This window comes from Brienomyrus brachyistius, chromosome 4 (genome assembly GCF_023856365.1).
Source record: "Brienomyrus brachyistius isolate T26 chromosome 4, BBRACH_0.4, whole genome shotgun sequence".
Taxonomy (NCBI): domain Eukaryota; kingdom Metazoa; phylum Chordata; class Actinopteri; order Osteoglossiformes; family Mormyridae; genus Brienomyrus; species Brienomyrus brachyistius.
The window spans coordinates 3,267,169-3,294,527 of record NC_064536.1 but is presented as its reverse complement, the minus strand read 5'-3'; the positions used below and the strand labels follow the sequence as shown (position 1 = coordinate 3,294,527).

At 51.1% G+C, this 27,359-nt stretch overlaps 1 protein-coding gene across 6 annotated transcripts in view; it reads left to right on the top strand.

Annotated features, from left to right (window-relative positions):
- Nucleotides 1-20,981, top strand: part of mib1 (MIB E3 ubiquitin protein ligase 1) — a 56,528-nt gene extending 35,547 nt beyond the window's left edge. For 2 of the 6 annotated variants that reach the window (XM_049010136.1, XM_049010137.1), the window contains exons 14-23: nucleotides 10,695-10,827; nucleotides 11,673-11,759; nucleotides 13,365-13,523; nucleotides 13,747-13,928; nucleotides 15,608-15,797; nucleotides 16,187-16,265; nucleotides 17,811-17,930; nucleotides 19,407-19,478; nucleotides 19,926-20,026; nucleotides 20,317-20,981. In XM_049010136.1, coding sequence (XP_048866093.1) covers nucleotides 10,695-10,827; nucleotides 11,673-11,759; nucleotides 13,365-13,523; nucleotides 13,747-13,928; nucleotides 15,608-15,797; nucleotides 16,187-16,265; nucleotides 17,811-17,930; nucleotides 19,407-19,478; nucleotides 19,926-20,026; nucleotides 20,317-20,457 — 1,264 coding nt within the window. In that variant the 3' untranslated portion in view covers nucleotides 20,458-20,981. The remainder of the gene's footprint in view (nucleotides 1-10,694; nucleotides 10,828-11,672; nucleotides 11,760-13,364; nucleotides 13,524-13,746; nucleotides 13,929-15,607; nucleotides 15,798-16,186; nucleotides 16,266-17,810; nucleotides 17,931-19,406; nucleotides 19,479-19,925; nucleotides 20,027-20,316) is intronic. The other 4 variants (XM_049010140.1, XM_049010139.1, XM_049010138.1 and 1 more) reach the window with 4 other exon arrangements.
- The last annotated feature ends 6,378 nt before the right edge of the window (nucleotides 20,982-27,359 follow it).

The window sequence follows — 27,359 nt, the reverse complement described above, 5'->3', positions numbered from 1 at the left end:
GATGTAGCTTTTTGCCCAACGTACGTGCAGCAGCACAGTACTATCTGAACCGGGAGTTCAGTAGAGGGCGGTTGGCGTTATTACGTCTTAAGCAGGTGTGCAAAACGTCGTTTAAGGAGGAGAAAAAAAATGTGTAGTCAGCGAACACGCAGGCATTGAATGTGAAGGTGGAGGTGAAAATGTGGGTGGGTGGCTCTAACAAGCGTTAGTTTCTCGCCAGGTTCCTGATGGGTTACCAGGAGGTGCGAGCACTGTGCCGGGGACTTCTACAGACTGAGCTGGTGCCCGGGGGGGGTGGGGGGTCCAGGTGGGGGGGGAGGGGTCCAGGTGGGGTGGGGGGTCCAGGTGGTTCGGGTGGCGCCACATGACAGCCGCTGGGGGCCGGTGATGGGTGACAGTTGGAGGCTTCACCGTACCCGTGCCATGCTCTCTCACTCTTCCCTCTCTTCTTCCGAGTGCTAATGACACCCTAGCCCTGGGTGTAGCTCTGCAGGCTCACCTGTTGTAAACTTGGAAAAGTTGGTAACCAGCTCTTGGTGATTATAATCCCTGGCTATCGTTCCTTTGGGGGTCCCTCGTTGCCTCCTGAGACAGCCAATGCGAAGTGAAGGATCAGGGTCAGCAGAGCCCCGGTTTGCAACGACATGAAGAAAGGACTGTACAGCGGCAACCAGCGCAGCTCTTAGAATCGGGGGTCCGTCCCGGAAAACGATCCCTGCATCGCCGCGCCCACGTTGCTGCCGTGATGAATAGTCAGTCAGATTAAGCGACGTAGCAGGTAATCGATCAGCACGATAAAGGGCTTGGGAGCTAATGGATATGTTTTGTTGTGGCACGGCCTAATCTATCATTCAGTTCTCCACACCTTATTTATTCCTTCTTTCAGAGCAATAAATTGTCTGTCAGGTTAGCGTAGGTAAGCTAGCTCTTAAAGGGGCAGCGCGTCCTGCATTCGGCTGTCGGAAAGGCAGCCTAGAGCCTCTACTATGCTTAGGTGTAAAGTTGGTCAAATAAAATGAGCACTCTCTGGTCACTCACCAGCGTTTGTGTTTTTTTGGAAGCACTAGCAATCCCGCACCCCCCAATTCACTTTGATATTCAAGAGCGCATGCATAGTAGGCGTCTTGATTTAATTTTGCACGTGGATCCATGACTGTGGGCCACCGCTTGAAGCAGAAAATGGGCCCTGGGGGGTGATTTGGAGAGGCCTCGCGTAGCCCTTTTAATCGTCTGCTCCGTTGGTAATGGAGAATGACAAATGGGCAGCTTTTATTGGCTGGAGATTAACTTTAGCGGAAAAGCGAGAGTGTGCGCTGGTCTGCCCCATTTTTAACAAGCCACAGCACAGCTCTCACTAACTCGGCATCCCAAAGAGCAACACGTAGCCAACTAACAGCAAAAAGCCTAAATTGGGGGGAAAGCCTGCTTGTTAGATCTGTGCAGCGTTTTGATTGGCAGTTTAGCACGCTACAGTTGTCTAGAGGGATTCGGCATTGTCAGGAGTGTTGCTTCCGCTGTGCAAACGTTGGGGAGTGAAAAGCAGACATATACCTAAAACTCAGTGTGCCGCATGACTCTGAAAGAGCGTCGCCACATGATGCGACAGAACCCCAATTCACAAGACGAACATCTCAGTAAGCCTTGTGATGTCTGGGAAAACCTAAGCTGATGACAAATGTAGCTTCTGCGCACTGGAAAACAGCTGGGCGCATACTTGAGTAACTTCGGTGGTTGTGCACCGATGTGGAAACTTTGGTTGATACCAGTATTTTCGTCTGTCACCAATACCGATAACCGGCTAAGCTCCACAAATCTGTAGTGAAATATGTCAGTGACGTTACTACTTTAGATCCGGTGAATGTATGTAGCAACCACCTCATGTAACGCAGGCAGAGAGGCGAGTGTTTGTCACGCCTGCTCTGGTGACTGTAGCGCGATTCTCAGTGGTGAATGAGCCAACAAAATCCCTCGTCCTTCTTCATTGTGGAAAATGGATGATCATCCAAGGCAATTATCTCAGTTTTTAGTAATTATCACTGCTAACTTGGAATATCGACTCAAATCTTAATATTAGTTTGCGGTATTGACAAAAATTGAAACACTAGGCTGATGATTTTTGACAAACATTGGCCAGTAAATTCCTTGGACGATGTATGATTTATAGGGGCTTCTAGTGCACCCAGAATAATGCAGGTGGGAGATCTTTGACCTTTTTTGGGTAGGGAGTCCTACTTGCACACAATTGCGGTATTGTTTTAGCTCCAGCCCCGAGTGTTCACCTCCAGTAACCTTGCACGTGATGGTGCCGTTGGGATGATGCTTAGGTTATGGGTGCCGACAATGTGCATCTGACTGACTGGGAAAAGCATCAGTCCCTGTTGGTGTCATTCCCTGAGAGGGAACCTCCCCCATGCGTGTCCGGTGTACACTGGCTTCCTGTAACCCTGTCTCATTTGTTTTTTTTTGTTTTTTTTGGTGGGGGGGTATGCGTGCAGTGTGCTGGATGCATACAGGCAGGAGAGCTTAGCTGTGGCTCGACAGCTTTGGTCTGACGTCATCCCCTGGCAGGGACTCCTGCTGCTAGCCGAAACCACCGCTGCTGGAACATTCCCCAGAGACAGCTGGAAGGTGTTCTTCCTGGGAACGACAGGTGCAGCTGTGGTCGGGGGGGGGGGTCCATCATTGGGCGTGGAAACCTGCTCTGGGTAGCCAAAATATTGGGCTGGTTAGGACTCCTGCTTTGTTTTCTATCAGCCTACATGGGTTTTAGAAAGTTTCTGAAATTTTTCATATTCAAGTTTTTTCCTAGTACCATCACAAGAAGTGTGCCTGAAGAATAGAAAGTTAAGTGTGTTGTTTTTGCTGACAGGAAAGGGCACTCAAAGCCAAAATCACCTGTGACATTGCTCCATGTTCACAATGGAACAATTAGTCGTGTAAATGACGCAAACGTTCACCGCAAGCTGCCATGCTCACAAGTCATTCACTTGCAAGACAAGCTCTCTTGAGAGGAATCTGAGGGATTCATCAAAGGTTTAGGAGTTTGACTGCTATTCAAGTCCTTGCTCTTTAAATTCCACTCAAAAGCTGGACGGTTGTTGAGCTCAGACTTGAAGGCTAGGAGCCAAGGGCTGCTTTGGAGAGCACTGCAGTCTCAATGTGCATCAGCCTTATTCTCTAGCCCGCTATTCCCTACTCCTTTTTCCTGGCCCTCTTTCATCCCTCCCTCTTTCTCCCTTTCCCCCATCAACCATTTAGAAGTTCAGTTGCTCAAAGATGCATAAGGCTTTCAAGCGACAAACACTTTCCCTTCTGACAGCTTGATACATTGCATCGTTTTGTCTAAGTCCAGAGCTTCCCTCTGTCATTCACTTCCCAAGTCACGACCAGTCACGGTCATCCACTGAAATAACACACATACACACACTTGCATGCTCTGTGGTGAAATGTTCTTCCCGGCTAGTTACAGAGATCTAAAAACAAATCGGAGCCTATTTGTTGGTGACGCAACACCCACGCCCAGTGACCCTGTTTTGAGGTTCAGTCCCGGCTATATTCTCCTCAGACCTGTGAACATGAGAACCTTGAGAGCCGGCGATAGATACAGCGTGATCCCGAACATCAGATCCCGGACAGGTGTCTGGATGCCGGGTCCTGCTCGTAATGTTTGTTGAAAGGCGCTGCTGGGAAAGCTGCCTTTAGATCAGCTGCTGCGAGCGAAAGTAACCCGAGTCGCCAAGGACTGGGAGGGGCCTGCATAACACCGTTTGCCCACAGTCTGTGGCTGGTACCAAAAAGCCCAAACAAACGGAATGCAAATGAAATTCAAACAAAAATCATTACAAATTAACAGAAGCTTTTTTTTTTTGCGGCGTCCCTGCTAGATTCAGACGTTCTTAGACATGGATTCAATCCCAGTGTTTCTGGTATATGCCTCGCGAGAGGCTTTGCTGCAGTGGTACTCTGTGAAGAGCTTGCCTAGAGAAAGATCTGCCTGTATAATGTGGTCAAAATTGCTAACTTGGGTTATGCTAAGGACTACATGTGAAGTATTACTCATCATAATCGATTTGTTGCATCCATTGTGGGTTTGTGAGTTCATTATGATGAAGTGAATAATATTGAGGTGGGTGACATTGCCAGAATGTGTGGTCAGAGCTGGTTTATAATGACCAGTGAGTAGCAAGTTGAACTCATCTGCATTGGCGGTGCAGAGGTCTCGCCACCTAATCGGCCAACTTGGCATCGTGTGCTTGCAGAGGTACGCGCTACCTAAAATGACATTCTTCTCACTTTGCATGCTATAGGTTTCTTCCATTATTTAATTCTAAGCATTGTTTTAATGCCGTCTCTAAGATCTGTGATATCTCTCTTTATGGAGGGACTAGGCTTTAATTCACTGGAACAGGATGCTAACGTCGATAAGGTTGCTGAGGAAGAAGGATAAGTGCTTTGTTGTAATTCATTAAAAGATAAGCAATCTCAAGCGAGTTTAAATAACTTGCGTGATCCCGACAGGCCCTGCTGAGTGCTATCCTTGAGGCCAGCGGTACCGGCCTGGTCCCATCGCCATGTATGTTGTGTGTCCTTCAGGTCCTCTCTTGTCCTTAAGTGTCAATCGTCAGCTGCCTTTTTTTTTTGTCTTTTAAAGGAGTGAGTCTGTCTGCATTGAAAACTGGGTCTGTCTGTCTGATAAATTTTCTATTTTATGTCAATTCTCGGTATGATTGTTTGTTGACCTTAGAAACACTGCCATGCACTGGTTGATCACACCAGATGCGAGTGCTTGTTTGAGCTTAACTCATCTGGAGCTGTGTTTTGGTCTGGGGTCTTATCCAAGGTTGGGGGCTGGCTATCGTAGGTCTCATGTCTATGGTGTGGTCCTGTGGTTTCTAAAGCCTCTCAATCTCCTTCCTGCAAGGCCCCATGTAGCACTCTGATCTCTAGCTAGGCACCTGCAGAACGTCCCTGTTGTGTTGCGTTGTCGCTCTGTGGGGGATCGTATCCTCCGCTCCTGCTTTCGAAAGGCACGCCCGCAGGCTGTTGTGTTGGATTTATGCCTCGCCTTTAAGTAATTTCTCCCCAACAAATGTCTGCATTTTAGAGAGCCGACGCAAAGTCATCCAAGTATATTATAAGCTGGCAAACCTAATGGATTTGATTTAGGTTCAGGTCCCAGAATCTCCGGTGTAGTAATTAGCACATGTACTCAAATCGCCTAGTTATGGGAAGTCGGACTTGATAACAGTGGTGCTGATCACATGACAACTTTTTAAGTCACTGTAGTACTGTAGTACTGTGTCACCACGCTCTGGACTGGTGTACTCCTGCTTTACTGGCTAAAGTTCTATTTATCCCATTTGCAGAACAAGTCAGCAAAGCAAGCACGGGCACCTAATTTAAACATCTCCTTTCAGTCTGGCATGTTTTTCAACAGAAATTTGGGGTTAGTCCAGAACACCAATCACAGGCCAAGCAGAAACAAACCAGGGGCTACAACGCCCAATCAGAAGCTGTACTTCTCATTACATTGGGCGGAACAAGCAGTGGCAATAGTCCAATGGATGAGCTATACTTTGCTTTGGGGTCCTGTCTCTGCTCTGGAATGCCAGCTCTCGGCTGGTGCTCTACTTTGTTTGGGGTCGGGTGGGGGGGGGGGGGGGGGTCCACATAGATTGGCCCTTTCAAGGGCACGATTTAGGCTTTATGTCATACCTTTGCAGCACTGCAGTATGCTACTTTATGCCAAAACCTCAAAAGAGGTAAATTTTACTTTTGACCCCCCCACTTCAAAATCAGGGCATTCAGCAATTTCTTTAGTGCAGCAATAATGGTAGATCGTGGAGATAAATGTGATTTACAGCCGGCCAGCGGGCTAGTGGCCCCCGGGGGCTATACAGAACAGATGACGTTAGGAGCAGAACTCTGCTTTATCTACAAGCAGACAAGCGGTTATTAATTCTCATGTTATTCATGTATTTAACAAAGCAGTTATTTATTGCGCATTCCTTGCTGCAGATGGGTTAACTGCTTGTTCAGCAGGCGCAGGCTTATTAGGGATCCTCCGTTTGGTACAAGTTCTGATTCTCGCTAAACCTCTGCGATCGTTTAATCATTCTAGTAGTGCCACCACGCATATCTCCCAATTCGGCAGTCGTGTGCTTGTTGGGTGTCGGCAAATCCAGCCATATTGATGAGAGTACTGTCACTGGCCACCTGCCGTCAGCATTTGTCAATAGAACCCGTTGACGCACTTGCACATCTGAGGTTGTCTGTCCGAGGTACTGGGTATTCTATGGGGCAGTGTGGAGGCCTGGGATCAGGGGCCCAAGCGTTGTTCCCAGCCGGTATTTCCTGATGTCTCACGTATTTACTGGCAAATAAGGAACTAACCAATAAGGCAGAGAGGTACTGAGGTACATTGCAAGCCAGAGGGCCAGCTTGGCAGTGATTGCCCAGTGAATGGGCCAGCAGAGGTTGCTGCCATAAAGCTATTAAAAGGATATCGGTGCCGTGAAGCTAATCTCTCCCTTGTGGTCATGGCTAAGTCCGTAAAAATGTGTCCTGAGGGCCCGGCCTGATTCTGTGGTAACGATTCTGTGGTTCGGTCCAGCCCTTACATCCTTCCAGCGTGCCCGTCCCCTAGTTTATTCAGATTTGTTAAAGCCCAGTTTGGCTGAATTTCAATCCAGAAAAGAGTCTATGGAAGGCAAAGGGTGCCACACTCCAGCACAGTACAGTACGGTTAGGGGTGGACAGGGGTCTGGGGGGGACCGCTACCCCAAAGCTGCAAACTGGGTTTTCTTCATCCTTTTCTTCAGCCCAGTGTTTCCCAACCCAGTCCTCGGGGAACACCGGACAGTCCAGTTTTTACTTCCTCTCAGCTCCTGTACCAGATATTCGGTGTTTCTGATTGGCTGGGAGGGGAGGCAAAAAAGTGGACAGTCCGGGGGTTTCCCGAGGACCGAGTTGGGAAACACTGCTGTAGCCAACATGAGTGACTGACAGCATAATTTGCACATGAAGATGGATAGCCAAGTTCAACGTCGGTCCCGGAACTGTACGCGAGGGATCGAGCAGCTCCGGAGTGACTCGGGGCCTGCTGAAGCGCCGTACGTGCAGGCTCTGTGACGCCGTTCCCAGGTCTGTCGCACATGCAAGCCATGCTTTTATAGGCACTGTAGGGTCTGGGTTGGAAGGTACCAGGAGTGGTGAGGTCCAGAAAGCAGCTTTTATTTGAGCGGCAGATTGTCTTCGAGCTCATTCAAACCCAGGCAGCCGCTGGGGGGGGTGGTGTCTGAGTCCCATTCCAGCCTCCCTGTGCAAAAAGAAAAGAACAGCAATGTGGACGAGACCTCTGCGCCGGGAATGAAACATTTAAGGAAAGTGGCGAAGGGGGGGAGAATAATATGTAGGTCAGCCAGAAGGGACGGGATATTAATACACCGCGCCATTGGGCCCCTCCTCCATCAAGGCACTCTGCCGTGAGGGAGGAGGGCCTAATGCCTAGTAAATTAAGGTTGATTTTAAGGCAAGGGGGTGGCAGATCATCCACCAAGAGAAGTGCAAGGCATTGGTCTGAGCGAGGAGCCAAAGACCGTCCCCAGAAAATGGGCATCCAGAGTTGGGGGATGCTTATTGGGGCCCCAGAAGGAAACCTCCAGTCATGGCCACCCTGTGAAACTGGCTGTTTGATGCTCCTATATACCGGATAACCATCAGTTCCTCTCGATTTGCTCATTTTTGTTTATCGACAACCTCATGAGCGCCGCTGTGGTGAAGAGTGTAGGGGTGCTGGCTGGAGCGATGACGAATGCTGGCTCAAACTGCGGGGGGGGGGGTGCAGTCGGGTAACGGCTAATTCACCCGGCAGCAGATCGGTAAGGCGATGACAGAGAGTCAAAGGTGACTGTGGCGTGTCCCAGTAAAATGTGCACTCTGCCACGACCAGGGCAGAACCCCTGACCCTTGTTGTGGGGAAACAGCCTAGTCTGCGTGAACACCCGGGATGCATGGTGTATGCTTTTTTTGTTGAAACCTTTTGGCAGTGTGTCTTGTGTTCCTGAGACGTATTTAAGTGGAGACTACAGTTTGATGCCTGACATGCTTTAACTTTGCAACCCGCTGATGGTGTGTTAACCTGCTTTAACCAGCCCCGGCTAAAGCCTTCATAGCAGACCATAGATGGAAACGCAGTGGGTGGGGTGTGATGCCTTTCACCATTGTCCAATCACAGCAGCTCTCATTTGCATAAGAGGGCTGGACCACTGTCATCCTCTCTTCCTCCCCGCTTCCTGTTTTTGGTCGTGACCTGGCAAAATGCAGGCTAAAATCCATGCACTAAACGGGCTGGGAAGGTCGCAAATTGTAGGGAATAAATGACTGTCAGTCGTGAGTCTGGCAGCCCCACAAATCACTAGGTTTTCCCGGCTAAATCACCAGGACAGGGGGACCAGTCCTCCCGACATGCTGTAAGCAGGCGCCAGGGAAGAGCCCAGTTCTGTCAGGAGGAGTGAGACGGTGGTGTGGCCGGAGCGAGAGTCCCGCAGGAGAATTAGCATATCCGCATCCCCGCGCTGTAGGCTCCGTCGCATGCTGCCTGCACATACAGGACGTTCCTGAAATGTAGATGCTTCCCACGTTCAAGAAGTCCTTTGCGGTCGTGTCTCCGGAGGTTTTCCCGCAGCCGTTTCCCACAGTCCTCCGGAGCCGCGTGGCCGCCATGTCCGCAGAGCTGCTGCCAGCGCCGATGTCATGGACGGTTTAATAGCCAGCGTGTAGTCGGCCCGGCGACGCTGTTTTACTGGCCGCTGTCTTGCCGGCTCCCATCAGACCTCTCGGCAGCCTGAATATTGATATTCGCTCCCCCTGCTGCCCTCTTTATCATAAAACGCGTAAAAAAAGAAATGTCGCTCTGAATCAACCTTCAGGATAACGGCCCCCCACCCTCCCCTAGCTTTCTCGCTGCAGCATGGGTGATGGCAGTATCCGGCTGGGGGCCGTGGTCCCTGTGAACACCGCTGGGCCCCGCTGGCCAGCCTGTGCTCCTTGGGGACCCCGTCTCGCGCACAGGGTGACCCAGTTCCATCTCCCTCTCTCTCTCCTGCTCTCTCTATCTCCTCCTGTCCTTTTCATTCTCCTCCAGCGTTCCGAGTTCAGCTGTCAGAAATGCCAGCGCTTCTGAGATGCCACTGTAGAAAACCACTTCAGTGTTTTTTTTTTTTTTTTTTTTTTTTAAACCCCCATCTATCTCCCTCCTGATGTAGCCCCCCCCTCCCGTATCTACCCGCTGCCCCCAAAATCTGTGTACACCGTGTGAATAATTGAGCACCTCAGTGGGCAGGTTGGTGCAGAGGGGCTTGTGCCCCCCCCCCCCCCCCCCCCCCGGGTGAGATTTGCTGGCCAGCGTGTGACAGACAGGGGTGGCCGCCTGTCGTGCCCTCCCGGGCGCGGTGCAGCCTGCAATGCAGCGGCGTTAATATGCAAGCCTTCCATGCTGTCCGGCATGCGAGGATTCTGGGAATCGGGGGCTCACGTGATGCGGTTTGGGGCCGTCCGCTTGGCGGGTTGCGGTCACCTCCTGGGAGAGACGTCCCAGGAGGCTTCTCTGGACGGCATGTCGATCCAGATCCAGTTAGTGCCTCCTGTCCAAGGGGCGGGTTTTAGCGGGGTGAGGCTCATACTGAGATGATCCAATCCCGACGTTCGATTGGTGCAGGAACTGCATAGAGCTGGGGAAGGTTTTCGGTGTCGATATACCTGCAGCAGGGTTAGGGTGCTGTCTTGTGGGTGGATTGGACTCGATGGGGTTCGAGGTGAGCGGTTGCCTAAAGCAAAGACCGTGACCAATTGAGGAATCTTTCTCTCTCCCGCTCGTCGTCCTCTTCCTCACGCACACATTCTCGCTCTCCACGCTTTGGTTTTCCCGCGGCTCGCTGTCCTGTATCCCTTCTCCTTTTTATTCCTAGGTGTTCGTTTGGCACGACTCAAAAGCGGATGCCAGAGCAATTAGCAGGAACGCAAAGCGGAAGGCGGGTGGCAGCTCGCCACAGTCACATACAGCTGGCGGCCCATTCTCCCCCCGCTCTCAATGTCACCCGCCGTTACTTGTCAAACGCCGCCTCGCGCCTTTGCTCCACTCGCTCACCTGTGCCACCTGCTGTCGCTGTCTTGACCCCCCCCTACCCAAAACCACCCCCAGTTCCTGGGCACTCTGTATCCGCCATGTCATTGCTGGTGGTGAGTGGGGGCAGGGGTGACCTTGGTCACGCCCCCGTTGTTGGCCGGGTGGGGGGTAAATCTCGCATGTCTGTCACCCCGCCCCGCCTCTGAGGACATGTGGGCGTAATGGCTCACTCAGGAAAGATTTATCGTTTTAATTAAATGGTCAATTAAGACGGTGAGTGGATGGAGGAATTAATGGGGGGGGTGGCTTCTTAGAGGGGGGCGCTGAGGGGGCACAGCCGCTCGCCCTTTTATCACCCTGATGGGGCAGGGCCTTGATGGGGGGGGGGGGCAGTGGCATTGCCGCAGCAGCACTGACTCTCCCGGTGTCTCATGGGCCGGATGATCAGACCAGCTCCTCTCCATCCAGGACCAGCTCCCACGCTGACAGGTCTCTCTCCCCCTCTCTCTCTCTCTCTCTCTCCCTCTCTCTCTCTCCCCCCCTCTCTCGCTCTCTCTCTCTCTCTCAGCGCCATGCGCGTCCTGCTCTCCAAGCTGCCGCGGCCCTGGATCGTGGATGAGAAGAAGGACGACGGCTACACGGCGCTGCACCTAGCGGCCCTCAACAACCACGTGGAGGTGGCGGAGCTGCTGGTGCACCAGGTGGGCTCACGCTGCACACACCTGCAGCTCCAGCGGTCCGGCCCCTCTCACACACCTCCAGTGCTCTGCTGAATCTCTAATGTAGAAATGCTGCAGTAGAGTAGCATCAACCCTCCACCCCCCCCCCCATCCCGTCCCTCTGCTTCCACTTCCTAGGAACGCTGAGTGACAGATTTGCCGATGGTGGGGGCACTGTTCCACACTCCCAGGGTCCCCGGCCGTCCTTTCCCGATCAGCTGTCTAACTCCCAGTGGGAGGAATCAGTCACGTTATTGCACACCAGTCCTGGTTTGATTCATTGATTCTTTGCCCCTCCCCCACCACGCTATCCGCTTGCATTCCTCTGCCAGTCGGAAGTTTCCGGGTGAGGAGCCATCACCCTCTCCCTCCCTGACCCGAGTTATAAACTGTCTGTCGCTCTCTCTTTGCTCACACTGGTTCTGGTCCGGTCCTGTCCTGTTTGCAGGGCCGGTGACCCTCTTTCATTTCCGAACCAGTTACCAGGGCGCAAAGTGGCTGCACTCGCCTGCCAGTACACACACACACACACACACACACACACACACACACACACACACACACACACACACCTGGGGCTCTCCTGCACCTTCCCACAGACAGTCACACACAGTGGAACATGCTCACGCTTCAGGCTCCGGTTGGACTGATGCCTTCCAGCTCCCAGCTTGCGAATCCGGTCCTAGGGGATCTCCCATTCCCGTGAGACCACACTGTATCTTTCCTCTTTATTTTAGCTGCCCCCTGCGTCACGGTGACCCGCGTGTGCCTCAGTGGCGCCACCATGAGGACCGATGTCACCCTAACCATGTGCGGTTCCCCTGCAGGGCAGCGCCAGCCTGGACATTCAGAACGTCAACCAGCAGACCGCCCTGCACCTGGCAGTGGAGCGACAGCACACCCAGATCGTCAGGGTAAGCTCCCTTGGACCCCCAGTGTTTAATTGAAGATGCTATCTAGTTATCGTCTTATCTGTCTCTTCCTGCTTGCTTCTGCGAAGGGGGGTGGGGAAGGGGGGGGGGGGGAGAGAGGGCACAGGGTTAATTCGGAGTCTCTGCACTCCCGCAATGGAATTAGCCCCGCAGATGAAACTGGTGCAGTGCCAGGGAAAATGTTATCCAAAGGGGAAGGCAGTGGAGCCCAGCAGGAAGTCACAGAGAGGTTACCCAGCTGGCGCCATCTTCTGGACGTGAAGAGAACTGCACCTGCCCTCCCCTCAGAGCATGGGGCAATTTCTCAGTGGCGTCCTGGCAGTAGGGAGAGAGGAAGTGCTGTCCACATGGGTGGGGATTGTCCTCACTGCTCCTAGTGTCGGCAGGCAGCAGGCATTTCGTATGAGGGGATATTGACTGTGCCGTGTCCGGGGGTGTTCGGGTCGCTGAGCGTGGCCGCAGTGAGGTGTGTGCGTACGTGTGTGCGCACCTGAGCGCACTCCACCACGCTGTCCTTCCGGGAGCTTGCTGCAGCCAGTGTTGACTCATCTCCTCGAGGATCCAGGGGGCGCTGTCGAGCAAGGCATTCCTCTCCTGCGGAAACCACCGTTTGTCATGCACGTTGCATCCCAGTCCTCCGAATCAGAAGCTCTCGGACCCGGACATTTTTATTTTATTGCTGCTTGGAGCCGCTTTCCTGTGGCATGCAGCGCGATCAGCATCCCAGCATGCACCGCTGGCGAGTGGGAGGCGCAGATACATGCATGCATCCTCACGTCCCCATGGTGACGGTGCAGGACCAGTTCGGGGTCGGCTGCCTTCACGCTTAACCCCTGCTGCTCCGGGGAGGCTGAGTTCTGCTTCGCTCTGTGTGAATAAAAGCCGACGTCCGGGTGTTTGGGGCGGCCTGAGTGCTGCTGCTCTTCTGCTCTTTCCTGATTCAGCCATGCGTCTGCATCTTAACTACTCTGTGTCGTCGTGTATCAAGTCTCTATACCCATACTCCATACGCCGAGCATTCTAACATGCGCTTTCTTTTCTGTAAATGTAACACATATTATTTTTGTTTATTTTTAATCTTTCTCAGGAACTTCCATATGCATTGTAAGTAAACTTGAACTCAGTGTTGGGGAAGTTACACAAGTAATCTATTACAGACAGTTCAGGTCCAGGAACTACCTATCCAGGCCAAGGATTTGTTTAAACCAACCAGTTGAGTTTAAAGAGTCGCAATCAGAGTACTCAGCTGGTTGGATTTTTACTTTCTGGGTCTGAACTGTCTGTAACGGGTTATTGTTGTGAGTGATGTCTCCATCGCTGGTTATAAAAATGGTTTTCTGTAAGTTAAACTGAGAGATGCATCTGCACTCGGCTGGAGCAGAGTGGCAGAACCCAAAATGCAGAATCATCACGTTAGAAATGCAACCTGCTTGCTTGGAGGCTGCTGTCGTGGTTCTTCAGCGGTTCCCAGTAAATCCCAGGAGAAGCCCGTGTTTGAGGACGGAAGCGCTTCCCGAGCGGAGCGTGGGAGTTGGGTGGCTCTCTCTGCCCAGCACCGTGTCTCACGCCCCAGTCTCTGTCCCCCAGCTGCTCGTACGGGCCGAGGCCAAGCTGGACGTCCAGGACAAGGACGGGGACACGCCGCTGCATGAAGCCCTGCGTCACCACACGCTGTCCCAGCTGCGGCAGCTGCAGGACATGCAGGACGTCAGCAAGGTGGAGCCCTGGGAGCCGTCGAAGAACACGGTGAGCCATCCCACCGAAACTCCCCGTCAGAACCTCCCTATGGGCACCTCCCTGTTTCTCCTCGCCTCTCCTTCACCTCGTGGTCCGTCCTCGAACACCTTCTCCATCTCTTGGTGTCGATACCACCGTCCCTGCCGTTTTAGGAATCTGCCAGGGGGTGGGGCTTCATCACCATGGAAACCTAACCCTGTCCCCCGTGTCTCCGCCCCCTTCTCCTCTGCAGCTGATTATGGGTCTGGGCACCCAGGGAGCCGAGAAAAAGAGCGCGGCCTCGATCGCCTGCTTCCTGGCCGCCAACGGTGCCGATCTCACCATCCGTAACAAGAAGGGTCAGTCGCCGCTGGACCTGTGCCCCGACCCAAGCCTCTGCAAGGCTCTGGCCAAGTGCCACAAGGAAAAGAGCAGGTAGGAGCCTCTGCCATCTCACACCGGGCCCCTCCATCCAGCCAGGCTCGCGATGTTTAACCCTCTGGGGTGTAGGGGTCGGGAACACACTTTCCCTGACTGGGGCATGGTCACATGTTTCATTCAATATCATAAACTTAATTCATAACAAATTATTTATTCTATATTTGTTTTGGCATTAAACTCATCTTAATATTAGTGTACTTTATAAATATGTCAGATTTATGTGAAGTTTGTAATTTTACATCAAAGTATAGACATTTCAAAATGCAGTTTGGAACACTTGCAGAAACATTATAAAAGTACATAGTAAGCAATGGCGGAAGTTTGTTTATCCGATATCCGATCACCAAAGTCTTGGCTACATGAAGATGACTAAATGGTGTAGTTGCAACATTCAGTTGAGTAAATAAGAAAAACTTTTTCAGTCACTATTTCTGACGACCTTTCATTGAATATGTAGCAACTTTCATGTGTATGCATGAGCCATACACCCCCCCCCCCCCCCCCCCCCCATGGCGCTGATGGGGATGTATCTGGACCCCCGGATCCGCTGACAAATTTTGCCAGTTTAACCTAATTTTATAAACTTTAATACTTCCGACAATGGACGTTTTGAAAAGACAGATTACAGATTTAGTCAGCTTTTTTTTTTTATACTTTTTCTACAATCAGATTTCAGCGAGTTATGAACTGAAATACAGGAGAAATATGCGCGGCATCGCTGACCAGTGCCATAACTCAAAAGCTTAACCATCTGGCCCAGGGGGTATTCACGTCTGAGAGTGCTTCATGCGGGCAGCCATGTTGTAGGGGTCACATGACCACCTCTAAGGGCAGAGGTTGTCGGCTAGCCACGTCGCTATCCACAGCCAGGAATAGTGGCATGACGGGGCTGGGGCCTCTGCCCACAGGAAACCCGCCACGCTAAAGACCAGTCAGCATCCGAGTACCATGTTGTCTTGCTCGGGGAGGACCGGACCCCGAGCACAAACAGACGATTAGCGGGGATGAGCGTCAGCGGATGGCGGGCCCTTTTCCGCTTCCTTGCCTCCCTGCTTCTCTCCCGTTACGTCCCGTGGCTTCTTCCTAATGACTGCCAGCATTATCTGCAGCTACATCAGCCGGAGAGGCCTCTCAGGACTGCCGCCAATCTTGGCGTTTATTGCCGTTATTACAATTACGAATCATGATTCCGCTCGTTAGAGTGCAGCTTGTGCCAGAACGACAGATCCCGAGCCCCTTCTTAGGCAGTCCCGGCCCTCCCATTTATATAATCTGTTGCCCGATTTGCCTAATTAAGGTGGCGAGTCGATTAGTGGGATCCACAACCTAGTGGTGCAATTAGAACAAATATGTAGAACAAGCAGCGTACCGTCTGTAGCGTGCAGGAGAACCATTCTTTGTGTAACTGGGGATTTCTGTTGTATACATTTAATCAAAGGTTAGAGGGCCATTTATTTCCTTGTAGTTAAGAATGTATGCAAAAATATCATAGGAATAAATCTCCTGGATTAATATTCAGTTGAGGTGGGTGTTCTTTACTATATATTTTAGCCATTCGTGTAGTTTTTAATGCAAGGCAGGGAGGAAGTGTGGCAAAGTGAACTCTAAGCCGGAATTTTCCGATTTCTGCCATCGCAAACCCTTTCTGCTTCTTCCCTGATGCCTCCCCCTAGTGGCCAGGTGGGGTCGCGCAGCCCGTCACTAAACAGCACCTGCGAGACGCTGGAGGAGTGCATGGTGTGCTCGGACATGAAGCGCGACACGCTGTTCGGGCCCTGCGGCCACATCGCCACCTGCTCGCTGTGTTCGCCGCGCGTCAAGAAGTGCCTCATCTGCAAGGAGCAGGTCCAGTCGCGCACCAAGGTACGGCTGGGTAGCTGGGTTGCGTAATGTGACAGATGCATGGAATGACTCGCGTGCTGAAGAGAAGTTTGGGAACTGATGCGGTGTTCATCTAGCCAGCAACTAGAACAAAGTGATGTTTTTTTTTTTTATGTTACTGTTAATTTGTTTTAGTGCTGAATTATGGGTTTTTTTTTGTGAACAGATGCACACGTACTACCCAGATAAATGGCTTCTTTGGCCATCTAAGACTTTTGCTCAGTTCACTGCGTGTGGGAGTTACTTTGTTTCGTGAATGACCTTTTTGTCTGTCAGTTTCTACAGCGGTATGTGATTGTGTATGTTAATGTGATGTACGTGATTGGCCGCCGCATGTATCGCCGCATAACGGGAACATGCTGTGTCGGCAGATCGAAGAGTGCGTGGTCTGCTCGGATAAGAAGGCAGCCGTTCTGTTTCAGCCATGCGGCCACATGTGTGCCTGTGAGAGTAAGTATGATGATGCGCCCAACCCTACCCCCCTCACCCAGTCTGCGTGCACTGCTCTTATCCCACATCTGTCTGATAGACGTTCTGCCACCTCGACGCGTGCCACCTGACTCCCTGTCCCACAAGGCGGCAGCCCATCCTTCTCATCCGGCTCCGCGCTCCGCCAGCACGCACACCTGGCAAGCCGCGCTGCCTACTCCGTGTGTGACCCCCGGCCGTTTACTGCAAGGGACCGAGTTTGTTTTGCAAGCGATGAATAATATTCCGCTGTTTCAGCTTCAGCTCTAGTTTCTTTTTCGTTGTCAGGTAGTTAAGCGGAGCTACCGAGAACATCCACAGCGCACGTGGCGGGATTAGATCTGCCAGGCAGGTGTGCGTTTCATTAGCGCGGTGTTTCCCAGCGTGGCCCTCGCAGAGCCATAGGCGTTTCTGCTCCCTCAGGAGCCGCAGGATTTAGAAGGGAGCAAAAAAAATATTGGCCTGTCTGCGGATCCCTGAAGACAAGATTGGGAAACGATACGCTGAGCAGACAGACCTGATTCGCAGTTGATTTTCTATCCCTGGTGAGCCCTGTCTTCAGTTACTCCACCCTCTCACCTGGGTCTTGGGTTCCACTAACTGGACTGGCTTTGTTTCTGATTGGAGGCTGTGGTGGCCTTTCTGGCCTATAGGAAGTTTTTTAAATGACTTGCTTCCCAGCCATCCAATCGGTGTTGTCACATGAGGGCAATCCCCATTTTAAATATTTTGTATATCCCCACCCAATAAAAGAAAAACCAACAGTAGCTGTCATGTTTGGAGCCAGCCCTGACCCCTTGACATAGGTTAGTTTGTTTGTGTACTCATTCCACAGCATGTTTCCAGGAAATAAACCTAGGGCAAGTGTTCGGCTGGCCGAAGATAAATCTGTTTAATGTTGCATAGCGACCTTTAGCAGCCAGTGCGTATCTTAGAAGATGAACTCTGTGTTAAGGAGTCGGCTCCAGGGCAGATGAGCGTTCACCAAAGTAAACTCGAGTGCTTGCATTACGGTACAGCAGACAGCCGAGTCCTTCTGACCATGACCACGTGAGGCAGCGCTCTTGGGTTCCTCTAATGGCGGCCGGTGACGTGCACTGGGGTGCTGCCTCACAAGGAATTGTTGCACTTGATGGTGCACCTGCTATACTCCTTGACAGAAATGAGCGCTTCCATCAGCACTTCAGCACTCTCCACCCATATGGAAAGCAGTTCCCTCTGTAACTACTGGCCTTGCATGCAAACCTATTGCCTTTCCTTACCTGGGAAAGTTTGCATCTTCTGATCGTCGGACATCATTACTTGTCACTTTGTTGTATGTGTTCTCTATAGGCTCAGTTGTCGAATATATTTTACATGCTCTGTGATCTGACCCGGTCTGTCACGTGCCGCGCGATTGGCTGACCCGGTCTGTCACGTGCCGCGCGATTGGCTGACCCGGTCTGTCACGTGCCGCGCGATTGGCTGACCCGGTCTGTCACGTGCCGCGCGATTGGCTGATGCTCTCTGATGCGTGTGGCCCCACAGACTGCGCCAGCCTGATGAAGAAGTGCGTGCAGTGTCGGGCCGTGGTGGAGCGCCGCACCCCTTTTGTTCTGTGCTGCGGAGGGAAAGGTATGGAGGAGCAGGCCGCTGATGAAGACATTAGTGAGTGAACCTTCCACATACGCCCTTTACATTCACCCTTTTCTGTATCTCTGCTCCTTTGTTGCACCGCACTTTTATGATGTCGGGTTCGGAGGAATTTTACAGTTTTAACCGCAATCACTTGCATGCATTGTCTGTCTTTCTGCAATAAGATCCAAACAATTCAATACTTCAGACACACACCTTACCCTCATTATTGTGCTTTTACGAAATATAAAATACTGGTGAGTCCTCTCTTCGTCCACTTTTATCCACATGAGGATTCAGAGTTTAAGATTATTCTCTAACCCAGCCACTGTGGCGAAAAGCTTATTTAATTGTTTTGATTTCTTTTGGGCTCGATTTCATTTCAGCTGGAACTTCAGACCTTTTTTTCCCTTGTTAAAAATGAAGCTGTTGTACGTTTTCTGTCTCTCTCTCTCCCACACACACACACACAGACACGTAACCGTGTCCTGTCTGGATCTCGGCCTCCAGTGTTATCTCCTACCAGCGCGTGATGCTTAGCTAAGACAGAGTGCATTCCTGTGCCACGCAAACATGTATCTCGTCTGAAACGATGAGGTACGCCATGCGGCGTGCATTAAAAATACCACGATTTGTGCTGAGAAAAGTCAGGAGCTGATTTGCTGTCTAAGCTTTTCACCACTCTTCCCGGAAGTGATGTTTTTCTTTAATGAGTTTGCTTTTTTTTTTGTCACGGCAGGAAGTGCCCCCCAACAGCTAGAGGGCGCTATACTTACAATTACAATTTAATGCTTTTTTTTTTTGTTATGTCTTTCCCTTTATAGAATGCACAGGTGAAACACCAGACAGCATCATTCCATGTAAATCAATAGTAGTCTATTAACATAAATCGCAACATATCACATTATGCTGTAGGAGAATAATTCGGGAAACAAACGACATCTTGGTATTCTATTAACGGCACAGGGCTCAGTATTTGTTAGTAACTATAAGGACTTATCGGCAGTACTGTCCCTGTCGTCTGCCTCGTGATGTTCTGCGGTCCTGCATTCCTCCATGTTGTCGTGGGTGTTTCCCAGCTCCTGCCGCTGCTCTCTTCTGCCTCCTGGTGGTAAAGCTGGCACACGTCTGGGGAGTTGGGCATACGTCATTCGTGCCGTCTTGCAGTCGGCACACGACAAGTGTCCCGAGCTCTCTGTCAGGGACCCAGAAAGTCCGATTGCTGTTCTCAGCCGGGTCGGTCTGCTGTTCGGGGGCCGAGCCACACACACGCACTCATCAGTGCCCTGTCCAGTAGCAGCAGCCTGCCTGCTAACAGCCCTTTAGATCCTCCGCCATCTCCTGCTCTCCTCCTTGCTCTAATCGAACCCGAGCCCTCTTCCTCTGCTGAATTCCTTCCAAGCCAGACCTCGGCGAGCTGCAGCGTGGGGGCGGAGTCCATGGTGTGGAGGCGGGGCTCCTGACCCATGCTGGCATGCTGACGTAACTCTGTAATTGGTTGATTCCCAGCAGGGGGTTCTAGCTCAATGGCAGGGAGCTCGCAGGACCTGCTCCAGCCCAACAATCTGGCCCTGAGTTGGTGTAAGTATTCCCCCTCCCCTGGGCAGAATTTTCCCTGGCCTGGGGGTTTCCAAGACCCCTGCCCTCTACACACACATGTATGCTCTTCCTTGCTTTGCAGGTGAACGTCATTATTTGCAAGCACAGTCAGTTTATTTTTCCAAAACTCGCGTTTCTTTTGCGCATATGTCCGATGTTGTGACTGTAGATTTTGGACCCGAGGGCTAGATTCAGGAATTTCAGGATGGGCGCTGTAGGTTTTGTGGGTGACGGTCACCGAATCCATCGGACTCGTACGCGTGTCTAAGGTGTCAGTCGGCCTGTTGTTCTGCAGGCACCTGGGTTTGAGAGCCCCAAGTTGTCCAGCGGCTGATCTCTGGCTCCTGCTTGGCCGTTGTAGGGGGAAGGGGTTAAAAAATCTGTGGTCCCAATTCCAGTCTAACAGGCCTCTTCGCCCCCCCCCCCCAGCCAGCGGAAACATCGCTGCCCTGCAGAGAGACAAGGACAACACCAACGTCAACGCGGACGTGCAGAAGCTGCAGCAGCAGCTGCAGGACATCAAAGAGCAGGTAGGGTGGGCCGGAGGCTCACGTACAGAAACAACCGGAACACCGAGCTTTCCCCAAGCCAGAAGATTTAAAATATCTGAATGTGGAACTGCGAATGCTTTAACGTTCTGAAAAAAATACTAAATCTAGGGTAAATAAAAGGGTGGGTCTCCTGTGATATTTGTATACTTTTTTTTTATACATACGAATTTATGCACCTTAATATTAAAGTAAATATTTTTCCTGGTGAATTTTGGGTTCCGTCAGCCTGCGGCCATCTTGTATGGTGAGTCTATCTGTCTCCCCCGCAGACCATGTGCCCGGTGTGTCTGGACCGGCTGAAGAACATGATCTTCATGTGCGGCCACGGCACCTGTCAGCTGTGCGGGGACCGCATGAGCGAGTGTCCCATCTGCCGGAAGGCCATCGAACGCCGCATCCTGCTGTATTAGAGCGCCACCTCCTAGCTCTTGACGTTCCGTTCCCTCCCCTTCTCCACTGTTAACTGAAAACAAATATGTAAAAACGAAAAGCCTTCGAGTGTTACAGAGCCGAAAACCGCTCGGGAGTTTGGAAGTTTCTCTGAGCGTCCATCTCTTAAGTGTTGTCCAGCAGGGGAGCCGCTGAGCAGGGGAAGCGAGTGTCCTGCTAACCTTTCCCTGCCTTTGGCAGCCGGCCTCCGCTCTCTTGCGACGGATGCCAGTGTGGGCTTTGCTGTAGACGACCTCTTATCCCAAGGTCACTGTTTCATTAAATTTTTTCGTTATATATTGTTTATATATTCTCTCCGATTTGGGAACGTTTTATTTGTAGTCAGCCATTCTCTGAGATTGTAGCTGCTGTAGTGAGTAAGCCTTCCAGTCCCAGCTTGCTATAGTTAAAGTGCACTCTGGCTGCAGCTGTAAAACAAAAAAACAACAAAAAAAGGACGATGTAACGCCACTAACGTAGAGTTTCAGGGCACTAATAGACACCAGCATGATTGAATCCGACGGCAGACCCTCTTGGGCCTGACTTTACCTCGGAACACGTTTCCTTGGGCTGGTTGAACCACATGCCCCCCCCCTCAACTGCAGCAAGTGGTCGAATTGATCTTACAGTGCATTCGGGTCACGGTGCTTGAAGTCCACCTCGAGTGCTGATAAGGTGTTGATAGGGTGGCTCGATTTCCCCGGGCAGCAGTTTATTGTACCGTTGCCGTGCCCAGATTACCGAAACGCGGGCCCAGTGCGGCGCGGTAAAGCCTGCCCGCCGAATCGGCGCGTGTCTTCTCTGCCTACCCAGATCGTGTTGTTTTTTTTTTTTTTCTTTCTTTCTTTCAGTATTAGTGTTGTGAGCAGTTAGTCACTCAAAAGGATCGATGTTCTCAAACACTGCGGTCACGGTCGGGGGAAAAAAAGTGTATATGTACATCTTACGGCTGCCGTTCTCCAGTAGTGTTCACTGCACGAGTGTTTGCACACGGCTACTTGCGGGAAATGGGTGCTTTGTACATCTCTCCTGTTAGTCTGAATGACCGTAGTCTTGAAAATGTAACATTTAACACTGTGCTTTTCTTGCAGAAACTGAGCAGTTTCCGCCTTGCTGCTGTCGATAGGCTTTCTGCCCCCTTTAGCACTAAACGTGGCTTTATTTTATTTGACTCTGTTTCTCCCCAAGTTCTCAGATTAGCTTGTTCTGGTCTGTCTGTGCTACTCGAGTGAGGGCCAGCCATCTCTCAGCATGATCTGAGTTCTCCCCGTCATGGCCTTGTTGCTGCTCTGCCACCAGTCACCGGGGATGAGTTTATGGTCTGTGGGAAGTTCTGTCCTTGTCCTGTAGGTGGCGACGGTGATCACTGTCGCAGCTTGGCTAACGTATGCTTCATTGGCCACGTGCGTTGACCTCTTTGTTCGTCTCGTCCGGTCATGTTAACACGTTAAGCTAAGAAGCACTAATGTACTTTAACAGTAATGTTTGTGTTGTACTTCAGTTATTTGATGCCTTTTTTTAAACTCTACAGAATGCGCATTGTTTTCAACCTTGGAAGGTCTTAGTAGAATTAATTTTCCCCTGTTGTTGTTTATTATTATTATTATTATTATTATTATTATTATTATTATTCCCATTTGTGCTTGTGAGACGCTGCTGATCTTGTACACGCTGTTCATTCTGTATTGCTAAATGCTTTTAAATGAGATCGAAATAAAAGATCCCTGCAACCCTGAGACTATGAGAACAAACCATGTGGCTCCCTGGAGTCTTGCCTGGGGGGGGAGTGGGCGCTGGATCCGGTGGCGGCGGCACCTCGTCCTTGTGAGTGTTAGAGGCGGGGAGGTCAAGGCTGTAGGGTGTCTCCCCCCCCGGGGAGGGACAGATACTTAGCATTTTGTTGTCTTTGCCCTGTCGTTTTACGCCCCCCGAGCGAACCTAGACTTTTAAACACTTGATTTCAAATAAGAAGCCCGAAGTGTATGGTAATGGAAGCCGGAAGGATGGTAGGGGGGGCTTCTGGCCTTATAACAAGTGGCCATTCTGCTATGTCCTCCAACAATTTAATTCCCACTATATTTACCATGTAAATGTACGTTGTAGAACCACCTCCTCTGACCACATTTCCTACTGGTGGGTCCTCGATCTCCAGGCCGAAGCTCTCGCCACATTCCCTGACCATGCTGCCATGCCTGTGAGCTTCCCATCAGTGGAAGGAGCCAAGCAAATCCTTAAAAAAAAAAAAATCCTTTTAGGGTCCCCGGTTCGTGAAGGTTATCTCTCTGCAGCCCAGCTCCCCGATCCGCCGCCTCAGCCCTACGGCCCTGCCGTCCATCACTTCGGGCGACAGCCTCCCCCCAGCTGGGGTCCTGGAGACGACACTATCTCTCCCTCCCCCCTTCTCAGCCGGCAGGCCCTGCCTGTTTGTTTTCGGGGTCCTGTGGGTCGTTACGGCTTCTTTCGGTGTCAGCGGAGATCTGGGGCTCCCGCCGTGAGATCGCTGCGGAGCGGAGGGACACTGACTTTGACCAAGCCCTCAAGCCGCTCCCCAGAGCTTCAGCTTCAGCTTTACCTTTATGGTACTTCACAGAACCTTTTTTTTGTTTCTTTTTGTTCTTCCTGCTACTCTGACATCTTTAAGTATGATGAAGAAAAGCTCTATAAAGGGTAAGAACGTAGCACGACCTTGTGTGTCATCGTTTTTACTGTTCAGCCATATATATCTTAGACAGGATATTTGGTTATAAATACAGTATGAATCTTTTTAAGTGCCGGAGTATTGGCAGTTGAGTTCCAGCAAGGTAAGATGTAAGGGCATGAGCGCCAGCGCCACCAAGAGGAAGCATGCGGTGCCCCATCAGCGAAGGCACGTCCAATAATGAGCCGCTCCCAATCCATATCACGCAGGGATTGGCCGTTCATGGCACGTGACCTGAAATGTACTGTATTTCTGCAGCAGAAGATAACGATATCGGTGCTCTGGTGTTTTTTATTTTGGTGAGAGATGCTACAAAGAGCGGGAGAATGCATAACTGCGGGGTGAATCTAACACTGAATCTGCTCCATGCATGCCAGAGAAACGGTTGCTGTGATCACTGCAGGGTTCCTCCTCAGGGATCCTGGAGCCTTTAGTCTGTAAAGAGTGGATGAGGCACTCCTCAGGCGTGCGTGTGTCTCTACATGTGTGTCCCTGCACGTGTGCCTACTTTACTGCAAGCAGGCCAAAGGTCTCCTTACCTGGGCATGGAGGAGAGCTGAGCGTGGAGTTTGGCCCAGAACAGCCACCCCGCCTAGACCCTAAAGCTATAAAGCCGCCATGTCTGGCCCCGCCTTGCACCAACCCCCACCACAGTACAATGACCCCCCCCCCCCCCCCCCCCCCTCCCGATTGCTTTATTGGTGTCAATCGGGACAAAGTCTCAAGCCATCTCCTCACATTTGGCTGAGGCTGGGGCAAAGGAAGCCTGTTTCGCGTTGGGGAGGGCAGTGGAGGGGGGCAAACATGGCGAGCCTTGATACCCGAGCCCCCCCCACATCAGTAACTAGCTTCTTTGGAATATTGAATTTGCGTACAGCAAACACTTGCCTAACAGACTTGTTGCCCTTAGGCCGACTCCTCCTTATCGCCATATGCTCTTTGTGTTTCGAGACGGAGAGCAGGGCCGGTCGGAAGGCCTTTCTTTGAAATGTGGACCGTTTTGATGGATTGGGGGAGGGTTTAAGGTATTTATGAAATGACTCCACCGTTGTTAATGGTTCCAGGAGCAAATAAAGATGGTAAAACTGAGTTTGGTGCCGGCGCGTTCTCACGGAGGGCGCTGCCGTCTCGGAAGCTTGTGTTGCATGTGGTTGGTTATTGCTAATTCATTTGGCTCATCAAGTATGTAACTTTGGATTGAACAGGGTTCCGGGGGGGGATGAAGTCCCCAGTATGATTATTTGGTGGCAGCTATATTGGCTGGTTCCCCCCCATCCACCACCCATAATTTGCACCTATGATTTAACACCTACATAATTTAATATAATCTCCTTTCTGTCCCTGACCCAAAGGAGGAAACTGGGTCTGAGATCGTGTCCCTCACAGGGGACGCCGCATGTGTTGGTGACGTTACAGTGGCGCTCGCACAACATTATCGTTCCTTAATATTTAGCAGTTGTTTGTTTCTTGTTGGCTCGGAATGTACCGCCGTAATCTCCCATAACGCCACGAGTCTGCAGCGAGTTGGCGTCGTGTCGGTCGGACCCGACGGCTTTTCAGCGAGAGGATCGCAGCCTTCGCTCCAGGGTTCCGATTGGCCAGCCGAGCACCTTATCGGCACGGCAGTCAGTCCGCGACCATGTGCTCGGCCTGCAAGCCTACGGCGACGTTTACAGCGTAAATGTTATCGTACAGATGACACTTTAAAACTGCCTTTATCAATATATAGTTATTCAAGGTTTATGAGTTTTGATAAAATGCTACTTGCTAAGTGAGGTAATTGCCAGACCCCCCACCCCCTCCCCCCCCAAAAAAAAAAAACTTATTGCAGCCTGTGAGCCTGAAAGAGGTCTCACTCAAGTGGCCAGAAAAAAGTGGACCCCCCCACTCACTTGAGGAAGCTGACATATAAATAGCTGTAGTGTGATAGGGTGATAAGATTTTGCAATCTTTAAAACTGTTGGTTATCATAATTGCCTATTTAATAATTCAGTGAACTTCTCCAGAACTCAACCTTTTGCTTAGGCAGTGAACTTCTCAATTATTGATTCCCCCCTCCCCCGCCCCCCCACAAAAAAATAAAACTTTGATCATGTTATGCACCAGCATCTGCCTTATCTTCTGCAGTCCCATCCTAAATCTGTAATCCGTCCAGAGATATTGACGCGTACTGCACAAATAATGTTGTTCATTCTAAATGCTGCGTGATATGTCTGTTTTTGTATTTATACATATTCATAATATGTCAACAAAGAAAAAACGGAAGACAGAACTGAACTGACATTTGCTTCCTCCTCGATACGTTTGTTTGACTTATTTGACTACGTAAAAATTTAACCAGACTATTTTATATGGTGTCGTTTTGAAGACGCCCCTTCTTTGCTCCTAGAATGTGTGTCCGTAACCCGGGCTGGGGGCGTGGGGGGTGTTTTGTGGAGTCGTGCCGAAAGCTGGCTTGTAAACGCGAAATGCATTTCCGGTGGGTCATGGGTTTGAGTGACCTTGTCCCAGCATGCTCTGGGGCCACGGCCCGCAGCAAGCCGCCGGTATCCCTGCACCGCGGCGCTGTTGCACGCCTGCGGACCCCTGCCGTATTTGCTTGCTCTGTTGATTCGGGGTGCAGACTCACGGCCGTGGAGAGCAGATAAAGCGGTTAGACATTAACTTTCTGCTGGGGCCTACAGAAACAGCCCTCGTAGCTCTGGACTCTGGAGTATTGATTTTAACCCCAGCCCCCAACCCCCTGTCTCTTTTCCACCTCCTTTGTAAGTTCTGTATCCCCCCCCCCCCCAGTTAGGGTGCTGGCATTCCGGTAGTTTCCCCAAGTGGCTGACATGTGTCAGGGGTTTGGTGCGGACTGGGCGGTACTCGCCAGATGGGGGCGCCGTGCCCCAGACCTCTCGGGCCTCATCTCTTAGGTAGAGAACATGATACATGTTGTTGACTTGGGCCGGAAGTTTCGATCTGCTTAATTTGCCTCTGCTAGACTTTATCTGACTGTATTGCTCTGATTAACTCACATCGGCTTCAGTTGCCGTTATCTCAAAGTAATCAGTGCTATGTTATGAAATTATGTTTTGATAGAGGATGTAATCCTTTATAAACAGTCAGGAGCAGTTCAGATACAATCTAAAATTATTCTAATCCATTTAAGACTGAAAGCCAATGTAAGGTGGCTTGATTGTTGAACTTTTTTTTTTTTCCGTCTACGTCGCCATGTGTTACGGGAGCCTGGAACCTCCTTTTTTCCGTCCCTTGGGAACGGCCCACCTGGCATCCCAGCAGCCCCTGGGGCGACCCCCTCTGCACTGGGCGAGAAAAGCCTGACCTCACGATCCCTGGCCGCCACGTGTCCTGAACAGCAGCCGATGAGAGCACTATGGGGACGAGGGCAGCGGGTGGCTCAGCAGGGTAGGCCACTGTGCCGGTGATAGGAAGGTCACTGGTTCAAATCCCGCGGCTGGGGTATAATGTGGGGGCCCCTAGTACAGCCATTAACCCCCCACTTGCCTGTTTCTCAGTTGTACATGACTTTGGATAGACGTATCGGTGGCATAAATGGAAAGCGAGCAGAATGTGTGACTGGTGACCTCAGTATCAGTCACCGACTCATGCTGGTTACTGAAATACTGAAATCCTTTAAGTTGCGCTGTAACAATGACAATGTAATTTATTTTGAGCTAATGTGTTTACCTTACCGGACAGTACTATGGGTGATATTGAGAAGTAATTTTTCCATTTTTGTTGCTGCTCTTGGTTCACGTGAGAATTTGTAGAAACTTTTCCAGAATGCTGTCAGTGCCGTGGGCCGATTTTGTCTGTCCATGCAGGAAGTTCTCCATGAAGAGTGATGAGGAATAACCCAGACTGCAGTCTAGGAGCCTGCACTAGGGAAGGACTGTCAGAAGATCCAATCCCCGACACAAGGCCTGAAGAAGCTCAGGTGGTGATAAGCTGTGATCCCACTCCGCTGCAATAGAAGGCCAGAGGCTGCCCCCCCCCCCCCGGTGTACAGAACCCTTCATCTGGTCTCCGGCTCCGGAAGGTTTCATCAGGCCTGCAAACCGCCCCCCCCAACCTTGCTGTAGCAGCATGTGACTTGACTAAGAGTTTGCCCCCCCACATGAGAGGTGAAGATTGAGCCATAATGTAAAGCAGGTCCTTGTGTGGGGGGGGTGACAATGA